Source organism: Oncorhynchus gorbuscha, linkage group LG14 (assembly GCF_021184085.1).
Source record: "Oncorhynchus gorbuscha isolate QuinsamMale2020 ecotype Even-year linkage group LG14, OgorEven_v1.0, whole genome shotgun sequence".
In the NCBI taxonomy this organism is placed as follows: Eukaryota; Metazoa; Chordata; class Actinopteri; order Salmoniformes; family Salmonidae; genus Oncorhynchus; species Oncorhynchus gorbuscha.
The window spans coordinates 34,448,256-34,462,725 of NC_060186.1; the positions used below are offsets into that span (position 1 = coordinate 34,448,256).

The 14,470-nt window shown below is 40.5% G+C and overlaps 1 protein-coding gene across 1 annotated transcript in view; it reads left to right on the top strand.

The window, feature by feature from the left end:
* Positions 1 to 14,408, top strand: part of LOC123994821 (diacylglycerol kinase delta-like) — a 167,818-nt gene extending 153,410 nt beyond the window's left edge. Inside the window, 7 exon segments of the mRNA XM_046297832.1 lie at positions 1,251 to 1,405; positions 1,647 to 1,758; positions 7,999 to 8,091; positions 8,200 to 8,319; positions 9,311 to 9,428; positions 9,737 to 9,867; positions 12,279 to 14,408. Coding sequence (XP_046153788.1) covers positions 1,251 to 1,405; positions 1,647 to 1,758; positions 7,999 to 8,091; positions 8,200 to 8,319; positions 9,311 to 9,428; positions 9,737 to 9,867; positions 12,279 to 12,368 — 819 coding nt within the window. The 3' untranslated portion in view covers positions 12,369 to 14,408.
* Positions 14,409 to 14,470: the final 62 nt, after the last annotated feature.

Sequence of the window (14,470 nt, forward strand, 5' to 3'; positions counted from 1 at the left end):
ACATCTACTGGAAGCCTTAGGAAGTGCAATCTGACCCCACAGACACAGGATATTGGATAGGCAATCATATTAAAAAACTACAAACCTCAGATTTCCCGCTTCCTGGTTGGATTTTTCTCAGGTTTTCGCCTGCCATATGAGTTATGTCATACTCACAGACATTATTGTAACAGTTTTGGAAACTGTAGAGTGTTTTCTATCCAATTATATGCATATCCTAGCTTCTGGGCCTGAGTAACAGGCTATTTACTCTGGGCACGCTTTTCATCCAAACTTCCCAATGCTGCCCGCTATCCCAATGAAGTTAACAGAAAAAATGGCTGACAAATAAATAACGTGCCACAGAATGCTGCAGCAGCCCACAAGGTGTGCCGCAGTATGACACAACTTTTAAAGGAGGAACCAATGTAGCTGTGGGATCAGCAGAAGCATCAGGGTAGTTACAGGGATTTAAGTTAGGTTACTTATATTGTGTCTTCCAACGCCCCTGGGATAATGTATATTTGCTGAAGCATTATGACAACTCAGCGACATAATGATAGGAATTAACTGAATTGGGCTTGGGTCATTGTCCAGGAACCCAAATGATTTGGGTGGATCCCATCATCCTTATAAAATGAGTTTTGTTTCTAGAAGGTATCAAAATTGTCAATAAATATTACACCCACAGAGCCGCAATTGTCTAGTAGCCAGTGATGGAGGGCTAAAAGTTTGCTGAAATGTTCAATGCCACGATTTAGGGAGGGCAGAGGGACAGATATTATGGGGCGATTCTTTTTGTCAAGCAGTGACCCAATCAGTTCTTTAAAATCCATCTTCAGCTGTTCTGAGCTGCCCTTCATAATGTCATTGAATCTCACATGAACTATCATATACTTAATTTCCTGATGCTGGTTTATAATGTTTGGGAGCAGCTTATTGATGTCCTGTACACATGCTCCTGGATAGCACAACGTGTTTGCTCCAGAGACTGAGGCATTTCTCACCATTGAACTGCCCAATACAACGGCTGGAGAAGGGAATGGAGAAATCCACCCATTCCTACCCCTCACACAATTCGTTGAACCTGTCAAGGTTCAAAGATTTGACATGATTTGTTTGTATAGTATTTGTATGTCTTGTGTGAATGTTGCTGTTATATTGCGGTCATATTTTTTATTGACGTATCGCATCTAACAACTATAGTTCCCTCTGGGAAGAATACAGCTATTGTATCCTATTCTATTCATCCTGTTGCCTGCTTGTCTCAGGCCTTCGAGAGCACGCTGAAGTCGTGGGAAGACAAGCAGAGGTGCGAGTTCCCCCGGCCGCTGCCCCAGTATGCATTGCAGCCGGAGATCGTATCCGAGGAAGAAGCCTCCCAGATCAACCTGTTTGGACAGGCGGCCGGCGCCCTCATCCACAGGTAAGAGAACATTAATAATGAATAATAACATTGGATTAAAGCAGGGTATGGTTGAATTCCATTTAGATTGAAAATTGTCCTAGACCATGATATACAATTCCCTCAAAGGTTTACCTAACGGCCAAACTATACAGATAGTATGCCAAAAACATCACTTACAGAACGCTTGTGATATGCTTGCAGTGTAGTTTCACAGTAACATTAGATGTTCGATGTCGTGACGAACTGTGTGTGTTCCCAGTATCCGAGAAATCGCTCAGTCCCACCACAGTATGGAGCAGGAGCTGGCCCATGCCGTCAACGCAAGCTCAAAGGCCATGGACGTGGTCTACGCCAATTCCAAGAGCACAGGGGTACGTGGAGTTCCTGTTCTACCTTTTACACCAGTCAACCAATTTCTAGTAATACAGGGGTGCCCAACATACATGTGCCAAATGCGGGAGATCTTTTTTGGCTCATACGGTGCCTTCAGAAAGTATTCATATTATGTTGTTTACAGCCTGAATTCATATTAGGTAAAAACAATTCTCACCCATCCATACACAATGCTCCGTAAATGACGAAGTGAAAACATGTTTTTTGACATTTTTGCAAATGTATTGAAAGGGAAATACAGAAATATGACATTTACAAAAGTATTCACACTCCTGAGTGAATATAATCACTTTTAGTAGCGATGACAGCTTTGAGGTATTCTGGGTAAGTCTTGAAGAGCTTTCCACACCTGGATTGTACAACATTTGCCAATTTTTTATTTTTTATTCTTCAAGCTCTGTCAAATTGGTTGTTGATCATTGCTAGACAACAATTTTTGGGTTATGCAATATATTTTCAAGTATATTTACAGTACCAGTCAAACATTTGGATACACCTACTCATTTAACCCTACTTAGGGTTTTTCTTTATTTGGACTATTTTATACGTTGTAGAATAATAGTGAAGATATCAAAACTACGAATTAACACATATTAACCAAACAAGTGTTAAACAAATAAAACTATGTTTTAGATTCGTCAAAGTAGCCACCCTTTGCCTTGATGACAGATTTGCACACTCTTGGCATTCTCTTAAGTAGCCTTCTGGTCCTAGACTTGGTGCTCCTGTACCGCTTGCTGTGCGGTAGCAAAGAAAACAGTCTATAACTTGGGTGACTGGGGTCTTTGACAATTTGCTGGGGCTTTCCTCTGACGCCGCCTAGTATATAGGTCCTGGATTTGATTTGATTTTGATCTCTTTTAGTCCCCATTTGGACTAATCTTCCAAGAGTCCTTAAACATTAAAATACAATTTATAACACATTTTCACATATAACACACTATTACAAACATACATAATATACTAACATAATGACCCAATAAATACTCAATCTAAAACAATATTGATTCTTCATCTACTATAGTCCCACAACATTTCTATGTATTATATTTAAATAATTTAAAAAAAATGTTTACATTTATATATTGAAAGGTTTGCTCAGTTAATTTATTCAATTTCTTTATTGCTCTAAATCGAAATGTTATTTTGCCTATTTCTCTTTTCTGTCTGAATAATGCATAAATGGTGAACAATCAATTCCTAGTATTTACAGAATGTCTGTCTCTTACCAACTGAATACCGTTGTGAATAGAACTTTGCCGTTCACTTGATGATGCATTTTCCCAGACCACAGAACAGTAGTTCACCTGACTCTCAATTAATGCTTGTGTTATTTGCTTAATAATTTTTCCTGTTTTAAATAAAACATTTGTTTTATATAGATTAGTTATTTGAGATGATTATAAGCAGTTGTCTAACTGCACTCCCAATAGTTTGGTTTCTGCCACTTCTTCAATTTGTACTCCTCCCATACTTAATTGTATTCCATCCTGTTTTGGCCTTTTCCTAGTAGAACAGACCAACATAACTCTGGTTTTCTTGGTGTTTAAAACAAGTTTGTTCTGGCAAACTCACTCATTGATATTCTCCAAATCTCCTTGTAAAGCTTACTGTACCTGTTGAACCGATTGTCTTGCTGCATAAATTGTACTATCATCTGCAAATATAGCAGCTTGAGTTTCAGCTAAGGCATAGGGAAGGTTGTTGGTATATATTAAATAAAGAAGTGGCCAAAGGCACCTGCCCTGCGTTATTCCATAGTTTAACACGAGGGGAAGAAAATTAACCATTGATATAGGTGGACTGTTTAGATATGACTGTACCCAATTCAATGCTACCTCCTTAAAACCTCCTTAAAACCACAATGCATTAATTTTGTCAAAATTATTTAATGATCCACTAAATCAAATGCTGCACTGAAATCTAAAAATAGTACACCCACAAACGTGCCGTTATCCATAGCATTAAACCACTGGTCAGTCATGTCAACCAATGCAGTGGTCGTGGAATGGTTTTTGCGATAAGCATGTTGATTGGCTGTAATCAGATCATTCATTTCCATGTACTCTCATATTTGTCTACTCACAATACCCTCCAATATCTTACTGAGTGTAGGGAGTAGACTAATTGGTCGACTATTGGCAGGAGTAATGGGTTCTTTGCAGTCTTTCGGAATAGGACACAGTTTCGCATGCTTCCATACATTTGCAAACATCCCCTTTTCCAGTGACCAATTAATTATGTATCTCAGTGGAACTGCAATCCTGGGGACCAGCACAGCGAAGCAAAAAATTGTCCGTAAGACTGTAATCTGTAGATTTACAATCAAGTAATGACTTCAATATGTTTAACACCTCCACTGACACAGTTTACAGACTAAAAGAGCAGATCATCAATCCATTGGACAACGGCTTGTTTGGAAGAATGTAAATTAATTTTCTTTGTAAAATAAAATCTGCAAAATGATTGGCAATATCAACAGGTTTTGTTATTTTTCTCTCGTCAACCTCCATACTAGATGGGCATGATGAGATAGATGTACCAAGTAAGCCCTTAACTGTGTTCCAAACCTTTTTAGAATCATTTTTAGAATCAATAAAAGCATTGTTGTAAAATAACTTTTTTTTCTTTCGATTCAATTTAACTGCATAATTACGTAATGTTCTATAATTCTGTTATTTCATTTCTGATTTTGACTTGGCTGCCATATTTCTTTGAGAAAAAGCTTCACCCAGTTCATCATCAATCCATGGAGATGGACGAGCACCAACTGTACTCTTTCTTATGGGGGCATGATGATCCATTACCTCAGTGAGCAAATCAGTAAAACGTTCTGTAGTGTGATTTAATCATCCTCTAGATAAATCAGCTCCCAGGGTACAGCAGCCAAATTATTTAGAAATGGCTCATGATTAAATGTTTTAAAATTTCTCTTGACCACAATCCTAGGGTGTTTCTTTGGAACCTTGATGTTCATGGTTATGGTCACAATATTATGGTCTGTCCAGCCCACTTATTACAGAAGATCAGATCAATGCATGTGTCTGAACGATGACCCAACTTAATTGATGATCTAGTAGTATCATTAACCATTTGTTTCAAACCACAGTTCTTGGCATATCTCATCAATTTTGTTATATTTGAATTATTGTGATCCTTACAATCTATATTAAAATCACCCAAGATAAATACATATCTGCTATCTGTGGCCTGGTCAAACCCAGTACATAAGTCATCAAAATATGACACCTTAGAGCTAGGAGGTCTATACACACGCCCTACCAATATATGGCTGCCTGGAGAGGCAGATGTACTTGAGCCCATAGTGCCTCTACTTGACATACATTAAGGTCATCCCTCCTCTTAAAAGGTATATGATTCTGAATGTACAGTGCTACACCCCCACCATTCCTATTCCTGTCCCTTCTCAGTAGACTATATCCATGAATGTTAATTTGCCCATCATTTACAGAAGCATCTAAATGCGTTTCGGTCAAAGCCAAAATGTAAATGTTATTTACGTTGACTAAGTTAAAAACCTCAGGTATTTTGTTAGGAAGGCTACATACATTAACCTGAGCTATATGCAACCCTTTCCTTGTCAAGTGAAGATCAATAGAGCATGTATTCATTATAGTTGAAGTTGTCATGATACACTACATTACAACACACAAACTCAAATTTGAACATTAAATTCAAATACCCAGGGAGTTACTCTAGACTCCTGATACAATTGACCGTTGATATAAACTTTATCCATCACCATGGAGACTCGTTGATTCAGGCAACGCTTTTCCTTCGTGATGGGATATAGTTTTTTTCATCATTCATTGATCTCAGTGGGGAAGTGATCATTCATTCCAAAATCTGTGTTTCTGAGTTCTCTGCCCATGTTCTTCATCATTTCCTTTTGCTCAAAACATGTGATAATAGCCCGTGGCCTATTTCCAGAGGCCTTACCTATTCTATGGACTCTGGAGAAAGTGACATTACGCACAACATCAGTGGGCAGTTTTAGTTGAGTTGACATAAAGTCTCGGACTGTGTCCTCACAGCCTCTGCTGTTGTCATTCTCCGGTATCCCTGAAAATATGAGATTGTCCCGCATTGATCGACACTGTACATCAAGCAAGGTTTCTTTAAGTTGTTTGTTCTCCCTTTGCACTCACTCCACCTTGCTATGAATAGAGTCCACAGTACCTTTCAGCACCGTGTTCTCTTTCCTTAGATCATCAATCTGACGTTGGCTGAGTTCTAGACTAGCACATAATGCATTGATGTCCTCTCGTAATATATCCAAGACATCAAGTTTGTCAAGCCTTTCATTGATGGATTTTAACAAGTCAACATCCATATCAGTAAACCTTTCCCCACTCGCCACACCCGTCCTCTTACTAGGGGATGGTTTGGTTCCAACGTTGATACCTATTGGCCAACCTGGTTTTGGTTTGTTTTGTTGATTGGGTTGGTTGTCATTAATAAATGGACATTTTCTATATATATGGACGGAATTAATCGTACAAAAGGACCAATTGTGATGTTTATGGGACATATTGGAGTGCCAACAAAAGAAGCTCGTCAAAGGTAATGCATATTTTATATTTTATTTCAGCGTTTTGTGTAGCGCCTGCTGCGCTAGCTCTTTTGTTTACTACTGGTGCAGATGGGTGCATGCTAACAGATAATAGTGTCTTATGCTTTCGCTGAAAAGCATTTTTAAAATCTGACATGTTGGCTGGATTCACAACGAGTGTAGCTTTAATTGAGTATCTTACATGTGTGATTTAATGAAAGTTTGAATTTTATAGCAATTTATTTGAATCTGGCGCTCTCCATTTCCCCTGGAAATTGGCCAGTTGAGACGCTAGCGTCTCCCTATCCTCAAGAGGTTTAACCTTTTAACGCTAGGGGGCGGAATTTTTACTTTTGAATAAATAGCGTGCCCAATTTCAACTTCCTGTTACTCATGCCAAGAATATAAGATATGCATATTATTCATAGATGTGGATAGAAAACACTCTGACATTTCTAAAACTGTTTGAATCATGTCTGTGAGTATAACAGAACTTATGTAGCAGGCAAAGCCCAGAGGACTAACTGTTCAGATTTTTTTTCCCCCCATCTCTCTTCCCTATTTTGTCTTTTGCCATTGGATATTTAATATCAATCTATTTTCAGTTCCTACCGCTTCCACACGATGTCGCCAGTCTTTGAATATTGCTGAGATTATTCCTTTGTTTTATCAGGAAGTAGGCCAACTCGGAACGGGGGACACTTTTGTGAGTTGCTCAAGACGTGAAGAGCAGAGCTATTTTCTTTTCGTTCATGTATTGAATACAGATTGCCCCATCTACAATTTGATCGATTATTAAAGTTTAAAAATACCTAACGTTGTATTACAAAAGTAGTTTGAAATATTTTGGCAAAGTTTATAGGCAACTTTTGAAATATTTTGTAGTGACGTTGCGTTTTTCTAAGCTGTTTTTTTATGGATCAAACGTGCTTAAGAGAATCTGTCCACACCTCCTGACCTCAACTCCTCCTTCGTCTAATCTACAAATGCCCATTTGTCTCCCCTGTTTCCTACGTTGCTCTCATCCCCCCAACACATTCCAAAACCATCTGTCTTTCTTTAGAGAACCATTAACTTCTGACATAAAACCCATTCTCTTTCATTTCCTATCATTAATTTACTATCTCAGTGATCAAAGTTTAGCCAATTCCATCAATACATTTTAGAATAAGGCTGTTACATAACAAAATGTGGAAAAAGTGAAGGGGTCTGAATACTTTCTGAATGCACTGTATATATTAAATTGTCAAATGTCATTATGTTTTGTGATTTGATGATTTGTGTCTAGGGATTAAGCCCATATGGGCTGACACTAAATGGTGTACATGTATGACAATCAATCACATTTACATTACATTTAAGTCATTTAGCAGACGCTCTTATCCAGAGCGACTTACAAATTGGTGCATTCACCTTATGACATCCAGTAGAACAGTCACTTTACAATAGTGCATCTAAATCTTAAAGGGGGGGGGGTGAGAAGGATTACTTATCCTATCCTAGGTATTCCTTAAAGAGGTGGGGTTTCAGGTGTCTCCGGAAGGTGAATATATACACAGTCACACACATTTAATACATTTAATGCACATTGTACCCCTGCTTCTGTGGTTTGTAATGTGTTTGTGTTCGTCTCTGTTCTACGCAGGGTCTGAACTGCAGTGTTGTGGTTCAGATGGTCAGTAACGTCAAGGCCCTTCACAGTGAGACAGAGCTGCTACTGGCAGGCAAGATGTGTCTGGTAAGTCTCAAAGCTGTTGTCTGCCTGTCTGTTTGTGTGTAGGTGCAGCTGCATGTGTCTGTGTGTGGGGGGGTTATTATGTTTTTGTAAATGGGTATGTCTTTTCAGCAGTTGGATCCTCATCAGAAGGAGCAGTTAACTGGAGCCCTGGGAACTGTGGCCCAGCAGCTACGCAGACTCCCAGACATACCCTGGCTGTGTCAGCTCATCGAACCTGGGGATGATGAGGTAGATCTAGATGCGACCACAAACACACAATCACTCACACACACGCTATACACACCAGCCGCTTAGCTCAGTGCTTTTCTATCTTAGTCCCAGTCCAGTAATACCACACCTGATTTAACCCATTACATTTGTGGGAATTGGCCTAAATGGATAGGGCTACATTGAAATATTTCTTAGAGAAGTGGAAATATGGAAAGCATCTATAACCATGGTAACAATTAAAAGGGAACCGTTTGGAGATTATGGGGAAAGTATTAGACTAAAGAGAACACAACAGTTCACCTGACAAAGGACTGAATCCAAAACAAAAGACACTGTTGATTTTATGTGCATTTGTAGTTGTTTTCTTTGGAACATATCGCTGCATCACCGCCTACACAATTACTGTTGTTGTTTCCACAATCCAAAAACGGTCCATTATAAATCGCAATCTGGTAAAGTGGGCATAATTTGAAAGCTTGTTCTATTGCCAACTTGACTACCTAAATTATAAAATACGATCTTACAGTGTTAGGCTTTCATTTGGAGGCTATTTCTTGTTGTGCACGGTGCTCAAGTTCAGAACGGCTGTCAGTCAAAACCAATACAGGTCTGTGAAGCAGAGACACCGAGCTCTGACGTCATGTATAGCATGTTACTGTATAGCCACTGTGTTCCTATTTAGGCACTTATCAGTGTCCAAATCTACTATTTTCAACCCGTTTACAGGTACAAGTGTAAATGGGCTACTTAATCAAGATCTTGGTGATTGATTAATTGAATCAGGTCAGTGTGTTAGTGCTGGGCTAGAGTAAACTGTTCAACTCTGTGGGTCCATAGTACTGGACAGTCTGTATCACCCAATGTCTAATCTGTCTGGCTGTCTTTCTCTCTAACCTGTCTGGTCTGGTCAGTCTGTCTGTCTGGCCTGTATGGCTGTCTGGCTATATGGCTGTCTGTCTTTTTCTCTAACCTGTCTCTCTAGCTGTCTAACCTGTCTGTGTTTCTGCAGGGACACCTGACGGATTTCTCCAAGCGCAGCCGTAGTGCCAAGTTCCGTCTCGTCCCCAAGTTCAAGAAGGACAAAAACAACAAGAACAAGGAGGCCTGTGCCACTCTCACACTGCCAGGTACTATCTACCTCTCTTTTTCTCGCACTCTCTCTCTCTCACAGGAATTACTCTGGAACACTGTATTAAATCATGTTTGGACAATGACAAATCATGGTCAACACTCTTTGAAAATCACATTCAATTCTTTCTTGAGGTCGCCACAACATTCCACACACCATCATCACTGTAATGGTCAAAGTTAGGATTTATGGTAGATTCATCTTATCCTAGAGCTGCGGTTAAGGGATGTGCAGGGTTGTGGCGTCTCTCTGTGGTGTCTTTCCGTGGTGTGGTTGGGGGTCTGAAGGGGGTCTTGATTTCTGCAGTGCACCAGTGGGGCACAGAGGAGGTAGCCGCCTGGCTGGAGCTCATCTGTCTCACCGAGTACAAGGAGATCTTTATTGGGCACGACGTGCGCGGCGCCGAGCTGCTGCACCTGGAGAGGAGGGATCTCAAGGTACTACACACATACAGGCTGTCCCAAATATCTATCCTTCTTCCCAAAGTGTGCACTTGTTTACTTCCCTTCACTGATTTGAAAGGAAATTAGTGGCATAAGAAACTCCCACTAGCCCATGCCTCCACCAATCCAATGCTTTTAGGTTTGTGGAAAGTAGTGAAAGAGCAGTGATGGGAAGTAGAGAACTACATGTAGTTTAACTAGTAATTTAATTACATTTTGCTGTAGCTTGGTGGTAGTTTAACTAAATTCAAATATTTGTAGTGTTTTCAGTAGTTAGTTATGTTTTTGCTGAGTAGCTAAATACTGAAACTACACACTTCCTTTTTTGCAAAAAGAACAGAAAATACAGGTAAAGTAGGCAAAATTTCAATTATTTTTCGGCATCAGACCTGCCTAATTTTCACTTGAAACATAGTTGTGTTTAAAAGGCAAAATTACACATTATGTTAACATCTGACTCCAGAGTGTACTTTGTAATTTATGACATTTCAGATTTAGATATGATAATTTTTGATAAAGCATACTGAACAAAAATAAAAATGCAACATGTAAAGTGTCGGTCCCATGTTTCTTGAGTTAAAATAAAAGATCCCAGGAATGTTCCTTACGCACAAAATGGTATTTCTCTCAAATTCTGTGCACAAATTTGTTTAAATACCTGTTAGGGAGCATTTTTCTTTTGCCAGGATAATCCATCCACTTGACAGGTGTGGCATTTCAAGAAGCAGATTAAACAGCATGCTCATTACACAGGTGTACCTTGTGCTTGGGACAATAAAAGGCCACTCTAAAATGTGCCGTTTTGCAACAGATGTCTCAAGTTGAGGGAGCGTGCAATTGGCATGCTGACTGCAGGAATGTCCGCCAGAGCTGTTGCCAGATAATTGAGTGATAATTTCACTACCATAAAGCAGCCTCCAGTGTACGTTCAACCAGCCTCACAACCGCAGACCATGTGTATGGCGTCCTGTGGGCGAACTGTTTGCTGATGTCAACGTTGGGAACAGAGTGACCCATGGTGGGGTTATGGTTGGGCAGGCATAAGCTACGGACAACGAACACAATTGCATTTTATTCATGGAAATTTCAATGCACAGAGATACCGTGATGAGCTCCTGAGGCCCATTGTCATGCCATTCCTCCGCCGCCATCACCTCATGTTTCAGCATGTTAATGCATGTTGAAAAGGTATCTACGCAATTCCTGGAAGCTGAAAATGTTCCAGTTCTTCCATGGCCTGCATACTCACCAGACATGTCACCCATTGAGTATGTTTGGGATGCTCTGGATTGACGTGTACAACAGCGTGTTTAAGTTACTGCCAATATCCAGAAACTTTGCACAGCCATTGAAGAGGAGTGATACAACATTCCACAGGCTACAATCAACAACCTGATCAACTCTATGCGAAGTGGATGTGTCGCGCTGCATGAAGCAAATGGTGGTCACACCAGACAGTGACTGGTTTTCTGATCCACGGCCCTACTTTTATTAAATTTGTATACCCCCTTTTTCTCCCCAATTTCTATCTTGTCTCATTGCTGCAACTCCCCAACCAGCTCGGGAGGCAAAGGTCTTGTCTTGCGTCCCCCGAAACATGACCCGCCAAACCGTGCTTCTTAACATCCGCCCGCTTAACCTGGAGGCCATCTGTGTCGGAGGAAACACTGTTCACCTGACGACCGAGGTTAATCTGCCCGCCACAAGGACACTGCCCAAGATCGAACATGGGTCTGAAGTGAAGCCTATAGCACTGCGATGCAGTGCCTTAGACCGCTGCGCCACTCGGGATCCCCCTAGTTTTTTATTTTTTAAAGGTATCTGACCAACAGATGCAGAACTGTATTCCCAGTTATGTGAAATCCATAGATTGTTTAATTGATTTATTTCAATTGATTGATTTCCTCTTTTGAACTGTAACTCAGTAAAATCTTTGAAATTTTTGCATGTTGCGTTTACATTTTTTTTCAGTATAGTTTGGATGTAGTGAACTACTTGTTGAAAATTACTTTAGTTAAGTAAACTATTTCTTAAGGGTAGCTTTATTGTAGCTTAACTTATTCCAGTGTGAAGTAATTGGTATCTTGGTAAACTATATTTTCAGAGTAGCTTCCCAACATTGTGAACGAGTGCACACGTCATGTGAAAGGATATGTTATTGGGACGCAACCATTCTTTCAGGTGCCAGGTAGAGCTTTCTTATGTTTCACTACTATGGGGCTTTACCACGGGTGTTTAATTTAACTCCCTGTTCATTGATTTAAGTTATTTGTAGTCTATAAAGAGCTTGGTTTTCCCTGCCAGGTGACATCTGGAAAAAGTTCGGACCCTACATGGTACACGGGTCCACATGTGTGTCCTGGTGTTTGATCTAATTTGTGTGTGTGTGTGTCCATCCATTGCAGGACTTGGGGGTGACGAAGGTTGGTCACATGAAGCGTATTCTCCAGGGTATCAGAGAGTTGAGTCGCAGCAGCACTGCCAGCGAAGCCTAGGCTCTCTCCTGTACAACTGTGTGTGCTGCACCAGACCCTCTACCTAAACTGACTGTACCCAGCCATGCTGTACACACACCTACCGAGCCTTGAACAGCTTGAACCCAACGGGACCTCTATACACTCAAATATGGATATGAGTTTAGTCAACCAATAAAATTTACCACAGTGCCTTTCTTCACACCCCATCTCTGCAGCGTCCATGTCTGGGATCAACCAACTGAACTGCAAACGGAGGAGGCCAAACCACTATCGCCACTGGGGAGGAGTGTTCAATGATGTCAGTTAAGAGTGGAAGGTCAGGAGAGATTGCAGAGAATCCAATCGGGCTGACTACCAGGAACAAAGTCTGCTGACAGAACTACCCAGAATGCCTTATCAACAAACCAGCGCCAGACTCCACCAATTAACGTTTGACCAATTGACCTTTTTAAACAGTTGATACATTTCAGAAGCTTGTTTGCCAAGTCAAGGAAGATTCAGAAACTAGCAAGGCTGCATCTCAAATGACCCTATTCCTCATATAGGACACTATTTTTGACCAGAGCTTCATAGGTCAAGAGGTAATGCACTGCATGATTCTAGGAGGTGTCTTTTGAACATAAAGAGTGGGCACCATAGGTTATATTTCCATAGTTTCCACTGACTGGATCATGGAAAAGACTTATGGAAGAGGCTGAGTTTTTGTATTGAAATATGCATCTATTTATTTCTTATGCGTTGTACTGGATATGTTGAGTTTGAATGTGTTTGAACCAGAATGTTTCTGAAAATGACGTGGGATGCCAGGTAATATGTCCCCAAAAGAAAAACAGATAGACTGGAAGAGGTCTGAACTACAAGGATAAGCAGCGACAATCAACCAATCACTCCAACAACCTTCAGCCTTTTCCCAGGTGCATGTGTAATTTCTCTTTCTCCTCCATCTCTCATCGTCCCTGTCCTTTTTATATGAATAACAATTACAATTCTAACTACCTAGGTTGAATGCGGGGCTGGTAAATTAGACGAAAGCGACGACCCTGCTTTGTCACCAAATGTCATTTTAGAGAGTGATGGGTCCCCGATGTTCGTGTTTATTATTGCACATCAGAGATTCAGGTAGTCTCCCCATTTTCAAAAGGTTTCCCTCCTACTGAACACAACACTTATGTATTGTAGGGAAAAGCCAAACTTGACCATGCCTTAAATAATCTACAAACTGTCACATATCAGGCAGATCTCTTGGTGTGTGGAGCATGTCAATAAGATTCTTTTTCGAACACTGCCTTAAGATGATTCACCTCGGTTAAAGTAGTTTCCCGGACCCAGGTTAAGCCTATTTCTGGATTAAACATGCACACTCAATGTGAGTCCTAGAGTGGGCTCAATCTGGGTCCAAGAAACTGTCCGGTAATGTTTAAGGCCTTTCCTGACCATGTTATATCCTGAAACTCAAATCAACTACTCGTCCCTACCCCTGTGGGCATTTGTGTAGATATGACAGGATTGGATCGGTCAATAAACAATATGGTGGCAGCTCAGTTTTGCCAGGCCAGGTGTAATTGTCGCCAATTGCTTATACCTATCCTCTTAGGTCTGCACAAACAAATAGGAGGTAGGGATTAAGGGTTTATTTGGGATTCGGTAATATCTAGGGTATAATAAGTATGGCCCAGTGTTCTTCCTGGTCAAGTCCCTGGGTCAGGAGACACTCTTTGGCCTAGTCATGTTCTCTCCCACTCAGTCCCGTGTGGATGTCCAGGTTCTGTTTTATGTCTGGCTGTGCAGTGATGCAATTGTTTTCATTATGGTCTGTATGGTCATATAATTTCCCTCCTCGCAACATTTGGGGTTGTCCCTTTCTTCTTTGATTGTCGAGAACCCCTGGGAAGCGGTCTCTTCCGTTCCAGTATTTATTGATAATTTATACATTAGAAATAATACTGTATGCTATACCTCTTTTTTCCATGTACATAAGCCCGACCCACTTGGTTGTAAATATGTCTGTCTTGTATATTGAAATACCGCCATCCTGTAATAAAAATGGTATATGTGTGAGTTGGGTCTTTGGATGTGCTTCTTTAGTCAATACCATCATGTGGATTACGTTCAAGATTTAA